The 7,616-nt window shown below is 41.0% G+C and overlaps 1 protein-coding gene across 1 annotated transcript; it reads right to left on the bottom strand.

Annotated features, from left to right (window-relative positions):
* Positions 1-4,165: 4,165 nt before the first annotated feature.
* Positions 4,166-4,835, bottom strand: LOC137610493 (TMF-regulated nuclear protein 1-like). The gene has a single exon (XM_068338062.1). The coding sequence runs from the start codon at positions 4,796-4,798 to the stop codon at positions 4,166-4,168; it is 633 nt and encodes a 210-aa protein (XP_068194163.1). The 5' UTR covers positions 4,799-4,835.
* Positions 4,836-7,616: the final 2,781 nt, after the last annotated feature.

Here is a 7,616-nt window from a genome sequence, read left to right as displayed (position 1 = left end):
CTCCATTTATATTCTGGATGCTGGTTAAAAATAGTGTAGCTCAGGCTCATTATTAGCATTTATTATTATATGTAAGTAGTTTGAGAACATCTATAATTTGTGAATGAAATGTCACAGAGGATGCTCTAACCTTTTAATGTTCTACATCATCAAATCTGCCTGTCGAAAAGCGGTCTACATGGGAAAAGCCCTTCATTAAGTGAGCAGCAGCAGGAACAGAAGCTTAATAAGACTTTACAAATCCTGGCTTGCAATAATGAGCACTTGGAAATGGGATATATTTCCAATAATTCTGCACTTTCCATGCAAACACTTGGTTATCTAACCTCCATTAAACCAAGTAATCAGTGGATGTTCTGGCAAATAACTCTGAATGACTGTGTGCAGCTTTTTCCTGAGACATGAAACAGAAAAGCCTTTTTGTCATTGATCCTTTTATTCTAATAATTCAGTCTATATTACAAAAACCTGATACTGATTTAAATCTATTAACATTTGTGAGAGTTGTACATTGTAGATCTGTGCTAATGTAAATGATATTATCAAGGAATTGAAGTAAGTGGTAGCAAATTTAACCATCAGAATATCATTCTTTCACTGTACAGCAGAAAAGAAAAGCCTTAATAGAAGAAGTGCAAGCACATTAAAATACTAAATTCAAATCCAGCTGTTTTTCAGCACATGGACATAAATCTGTCGCAAATTTAAAGTTAAGGCTCTAAAATTATGCAAATAGCTGTGCCATTGAACATTTAAAACTCATTAACGACAGTTAAAATGAACATTCATACTCGTAGAATATACAGCGTTCAATCAAAAATATTGTACTATGAATAAAAAGTTATAAACACCTGATTAAGGTTCATTGAACTTGAACATATCTACATACATTACTGCACGTCATACAAATAAACACACAAAAAATTATTGAAAAGATACAAACAGAGTTATTTTCGGACCTGTGGTTGTAAATAAAGGGCCGTGAGATTCTACTGCTGCTGTGTTTGGGTTCTAATCTCTTCTATCAAAAGTCATGTGACTTTAAATGTAAACCAATGAATACCACATGATTTATTGCCAACCACGGGCTCAAACAAAATAGATATGATTATAATATACTGTGTAGTCGTGTTGAGGAAAAAAGATCCTTTACTTTAAAATTAATATTACATTCAATTTGCAAGTGGGCCCAGAGATCTTTGGGAGATATTTGTCACTGACAGAAAAACACAAAAAAGGTGCAGTTCCAAGACAAGGTGTGACAAGACAATTTCAACTTCCTCTGGTGCTTGATGGTCGTGAATCCACCTATTTAATCAATGTCAGAAATATCATCGCTGTTACCATCACTACCAATGCACAAACACTGTATAAGGCATATGAAAAGCAATAAATAGGCCAGCTGTATTTTCTGTAATGAATCTAGCTATTTACATAGGACCATGGATACATGTTTAAGGCCCACTAGACCTTTTTTTTTTTGCACAAACCTTCTACCTGCAGCTAGCGTAGTCATATAAATTTTTTGGTATGAATGCAGATGAAGATGGCAAGCAGTAATATCCTTGGACATGTGGAATGTTTATACAGTATAGAGATAATTGACATTCAAGTTACGTGAAATGTGAACGCTGAGAAGGTCAAAAGTGACATCAAGTCGGTCATTTCTTTGCTTGAAGGGATGCTCTACTGATTTAAGGGGCATCTATTAAACTAGGGGAATTACATGGGACTGGTTGGTCAAAAGTGGATCGCAATTCTATATGGGTCAAATCCTATATTTCCAATAATGCCACAGGATCTCTGCCCTTCATGTGTAAAATCAGAGGAGTGCCATCATGGACAAATGGATCAATTAAGCCCTTACTTTTAAATTTAAAACATTAACCAAGGCTACCATGTGCCATGGTTCTATCTGAAAAAATACTTTACATTATTGAACCTGTCCATTTATAAGGATCACAAATAAGAATACTGGGTCTGCAGGGTCTCTGGTGCATGCAGATCGATGAGGTCAACCTGCTTGCATCAAGACATCTTTTGTCTCCATCACTGCAACTAGGAAGAAATCCATATTAAAATATCTCAGGGCATGTGATGATTATTATAGAAACCTGGGATATTATACAATCAAATCACATGGTTCTGTTGGAAACAGCCTTGCTTTGTTCTCTGCTGAGGTTGTTTATAATATGATAGCAAACCTAGCACCATCAGGGAATCTGCTGCCACAGAAACTGCTTGTTATTCTTCAGTAGTAGCACATAGATAGACGGATGCTTAGATACGGATCCCACTCTGTACATGCTTTTTTTTTTTTCCTCCAAATGCTGCAGTGAGATTTAACACCTGCCTCTTTTCTATAACCTTCAAATGCCTAAAATAGCTACCTCTGGTGCATTGGTTGTGCGTTTCACACACATGCAGTGCTGAAGCTAGGATTTAGTGTCATAGATGAAAACAAGAGATACGTACTTCTTGCTAACACAAACACAACAGAAAAGGGAGGAAGAGAAGGAAGAATTAAGCCAAAAAATGAATATGATCTATAAGTAGAAATCAGGTCACCTACTGCTTATGGGATAAGGGTACACCTGTGCAATTGAACTAAATTATTGACCAATTTTTCAAATGAATGAAACTCTTTTGGCTTTGACATGCAAACCCTGCATGAAGCCATGTTTTCAAAATGCCACAAAAATAATTACAATACCAGTGAGGCACTTACTGTGCACTCATATGGCTTCTAAAAGCTTGTCATTGTCGCATAAAACGCCAAGATGCAATCAACAACTATGAAAGTCTAAACTTATTATTGAATTTAAGTCCAACCATCGAATTATCAAGTATGAAAACATTTTGAAAATCTTGTCAGTTGTAAGTAATATTACATAAAAGCAGCAGATACATTATAATAACCCTAACCCTTCAGGGGGGCCTCTGTCTCATGCTCTGCTGGACACATTCTAAAGGTTTGCGGGAAAGGATTTACAATCAATGCATGGTTGCTAGGCGACTGGATTAAAAAGGAACCACATGTGGGATGGTCCCAGTTTCAGCTCATCCAGTGATGTGTTCACACCGAATGTAAAGTGGATTTTCATCAGCAATAAAAAATTTCGGGACAATGCACATCTGGAGGTCAGAAGGTTGACGCAGAGTTTACTTTAGTTGTTTATGGACAGCCTCACAAAACAACTTCATAAACTTCAAGATTATAAAAAGGAAGAAAAGTCAGGGAGAAAAGTCAGCATGGAGAATCTGATAAATCCTGAAAATGAATTCCTTAATGTAAGTAAATGCAGAAATCTGATTTACGTTCGGCATGATAACGTAATAATGCTCTCTCTCTAAAACAGAGATTGTGAACATTGGATTGAATGTCACAGAGAAGCCAAGGCACATTTTCCATCTTTTGTCCGAGCCATGTAAATGCACACATTGCATATTTTGTCTTTTTCAGACTCTCCATTTCCTTCCTGTTTACTGCATTCTTGGTTTTGTGTAACCGTGTGACATTCAGCATCAGAGCCTCACCTGTGATTCTATCTCACCGTCCTTCACTTCACACCCCGAAGAGACAGATTGTGCAGTGCTGTCACCTTTCTTTACCTCACTTCTTTTTGTTGACTTTTTTATTTTTTCACACATTCTCCTCTCCTGTTACATTTTAAATCACCTTTACTGGCTTTTTGACAAACAAAAATGAAACATTAAGCGATGTGCACCCACCTCTTGCTGTCTAACAGCCCTAACAGTTCCTACCTCTCCTCCCACATCACCTGAAAAATGACTCATCCACACAACAAGAATTCTCCATCAATGAAGAATCTCTCCTACACAAATCCAACGCCGCTCTCACAAGCAGTGAGGGATTTCTGACAAGGATGGAGACATAATAACACATCCTGCACGCGTTGCATCGGAAATGATATGATTGGTTTACTAGGACGAGACTTTCCGCAGGACGCTGAACAGGAAGTTTCTTACTTTCATTTGTGATAATTGTAGGCACTCTAAAGACCTGGAGGACCAGCCTCAGAAGACAAGAGCAAAAAAGTGGAAACTGGAAAGCAGCCATGTCGATGAGTGATAAATAATCTATGTCTATCCTCCATTTAATGTAAAGCACATTTTAATGGCGGAAAGTCAAGCTTCTATTGTCCTATTTGAGCTTCACAGGCCAGGGGAGGCACGTGCGGAGACCCAGCATGGAGGAGAAGACGATTGTCGGTCGATGTTTCTTGAACCTCAGGCCTTTCTTCAGTCGCTGGCTGTTCTCAGCCACGTAAATCTCCCCCTGCTGCACACCACCAGACATCCGTGACACCAGTTCCCCATGAACCACCACCTCCTGCTCTGAGCGCACAAACACCTCCCTGAGCTCCTCCAGCCGTCGCTCCATCTCTCTGATGACCCGCTGACGCTCCTCTACCTCCAGGAGGCGGCGCCGAGCCGCCTCGAACTCCATGCTGGAGCTGGGGGTGACCAGCTTGGAGGACGGGGCAGTGGCAGAGGTGGACGGTGGGTCCGAGCGGGACAACAGAGCCCCCGTGACCCTCCGGAAGTCTCCCATAGATATGGACCGCCTGGTGGCCGGAGAAGCCAGAGCCAGGAGGGCAGAAGCAGATGTAGAGGATGGCATGGCTAATGGAGGGAGAGAGGGAGAAGATGATGATGGAGAAGGTGAATCCGGTGGGAGGAGATCAGGATGTGGGTCCTTATTCTCCACCGCTGCTGCCGCGTCCTCTGCTGTGTCCTCATCCTGGGCATGCGATTTTCTTTGTCGTCCCTTCATGGCTACTATTTATGTCTTACTGTTCTGCTGCCGTCTTGGTCGTGGATGCTGATGTCTTCTCTCCAGTCTTCCGGTGTGAGAGCGGAGAGCAACCGAGCGGAGAGTGCGGCGATGTGCAGTGATCCAGCTGGGAACGGCTCCATTCATTAATAAGAGATCTGAGCTGGGCGAACGCTTTTTCTACATCTGAGTGGTTATGCTTGGTAGGAGCCTCCCGGCAGCTCATTGGCTGCTGAGCTCACACGCATGTCAGCTGATGATTGGGCAGCTTGCCTCTTTGCTTCTGATGCTGGCAGCCTGACTGGTTTTTTTTTTTGTGGTTTTTTTTGCCTCGTCTTCCTCTACTGGAGTTTTGCTTCCATCAGCTCTGCTCGGTCGAGTAAGACAAAGCTGGAGGCAAGACAAGCAGAAGTATCATCTTTCTCTCTCTCTGTCCTTTTTAGCACACTGTATGGGCTCCCTTGCTCTTGAAATTCACCTCTTTCTCCATTCCTCTTGCTCGGCTGGTTGCCCCTAGCAACACAGTCTCCACATCAGATGGCAAACGCAGGAGGGGAGGGGTGATGCTCTACTTTCTCTCTCCACTTTATCACCTAGCTTTCTCATGGTTGTCACCCTTTCCCAGAACTCATTTTCTTCCACACTCTCTTTATTTTTTTGACCCATTTTACAGCCTGCAGCTGTCCCAGAAACCATAACCTCCTCTTTAGGTCACATAGAAACACTGCAAAATGCTCAGAAAACATGACCAGCATGAATGGCACTTTTAGTTACTGGTAACATTTCTGAATTTATTTTAGATACCACACACATGGCGAGCACTGATGACTCAGTCTGACTTAACAAATGGCATTTGCAGGATTTAAATGTGCATCAAACAAAATTCAAACCATTTTCATGAGTATAACTCTAAATTTAAATATGTTTAAATCTAATATGTTGTCAAGGCACTAGCCTACTGACGAATGTAAACTTTCAGCCATTTCAGTCCCCTTTTATATCACTGCTGCACATAAACGACTTTTTTACAATCAGTTTTACTACTGACCAGTTTCTACCTCATGATTATTGATTTGACTGACGTGATAGTGAATAGCTATGATCCCTTTTGCCGTTTTTCCACTCTCTACAACCTCCGTTCCACCGAGACGCTTAAGCTGACCCAACCTGTCTAGACAAATATCGACTGGTTCTGCTGCAGCATTGCAGGGGACATACGATATGATGGCATGAAGTGATGATGAGACATATTCACTCAAATAAAACACACACACACACACACACAGGTAACACTGATGCATTTGGAGCACTAAGTGATTTAAATAACTGCCTTCAAAAACAACGAGGCTTTTAGCCGGTCAGAGTTTATGCATGCATCTGTGAGAGCCCTGCTCTTGCATATTTGAGTATTCACTTAGTTCTTTGCTTTTATCTCAGGATTGGCAGTACATTAACAGCACAACACACACACACACACACACACACACACACACACACACACACACACACACACACACACAGACACACACACGCACGCACGCACACACACACACTTTCGCCCTGTTTTTAGCTTTACTGAAGGACCGGTCTCCAGAGATATGATAGCAGACAGACAGAACAGGTTGTACTTTAGGTGCTTATTGAAGGAAAGAATAACAGGAAGCTCTGAAGATGGTGTTCAGCTCTTTGTCCTGATGTTCAATAAGCTGGGGAGACTTCTGTGAATTTTGCTGCTGTGGAGCTGAATGACATTCCAAATTCAGTGTTCATTGTTATGTTAAATCACAATACAGCACATATCTGGACTTAACGCTATACTGAAATAAAACAAATCCATCATGAGGCTTTGAGTTTGCATAGTTTTACACTGAATGTGATTCACTGTGTCGTGTACTATTTAAAGAGACAATCATTTAAAATATACACTCTGATGTGATTGTGGGATACCTGCTGTTGCTTTATGACCTTTACTTGTGTTGCACAATTTTCCCCCTCCTGATCCAGTTATGCAACAAAACATGACATACTTGTGCAAAAGATTTTAAGGAACATGAAACCTATTTTTGGAAAGTTCAAGTGGTTGTGCAAGATCCCTCAGTTTGAAGCCATTCACTCTATGCTGATCCCACATGGTGTCCTCAGTTTTGCAGGAACAGATTGCTATCATCATGACAAACGTCTTGAGCAGCAGGGCTTGGCCTGCAGGCAAACAGAGGGAAGCTAACTACATTATTGAGACAAAGTCAAACATTGTACTTAAACACATTACTGTACATTTATACTTACGTACTATGTAGGCTCTAAATGCCTTCAACAGTTCCTCAAAAATACATTTTTAACTATCCCATTGTCCATTTCCATTTATTTCTCATCTCTCTTTTTGTAGCTAAATTTGGTGGAATCCTGTTCTCAATCTCTCATAAACCAGCCACGTTCCAGATTACTTTAATCTGTGCAGTACAAGTGTGTATTTGGTGTGTGTGTGTGTGTGTGTGTGTGTGTGTGTATGCACAACGTGAAGTGTGACCATCTGTGAATCTTCACTTCGTCCTGTCTGTGCTTGGTTATGCAGTAAGTGTAATTTCATTTTCCTCCAAAAGGTTAGCATCAGAGTTGTGTGTGTGTGTGTGTGTGTGTGTGTGTGTGTGTGTGTGTGTGTGTGTGTGTGTGTGTGTGTGTGCGAGCTGCATATTATGTTGCATTATACTGCTAATGCCAAGTAGTAGGTTACAACATGACATAATATACAGAAATGATTACATCATCAGATTTGAGTTAAATGTATAAAACTGTGCGGCAGAGTCAGGCTGGGGTAAAT

The sequence above is a fragment of the Antennarius striatus genome, chromosome 17 (genome assembly GCF_040054535.1).
Source record: "Antennarius striatus isolate MH-2024 chromosome 17, ASM4005453v1, whole genome shotgun sequence".
Lineage (NCBI taxonomy): Eukaryota > Metazoa > Chordata > Actinopteri > Lophiiformes > Antennariidae > Antennarius > Antennarius striatus.
Note: the sequence above shows the minus strand (reverse complement) of the source record. Positions and strands in the feature narration are given on the sequence as shown.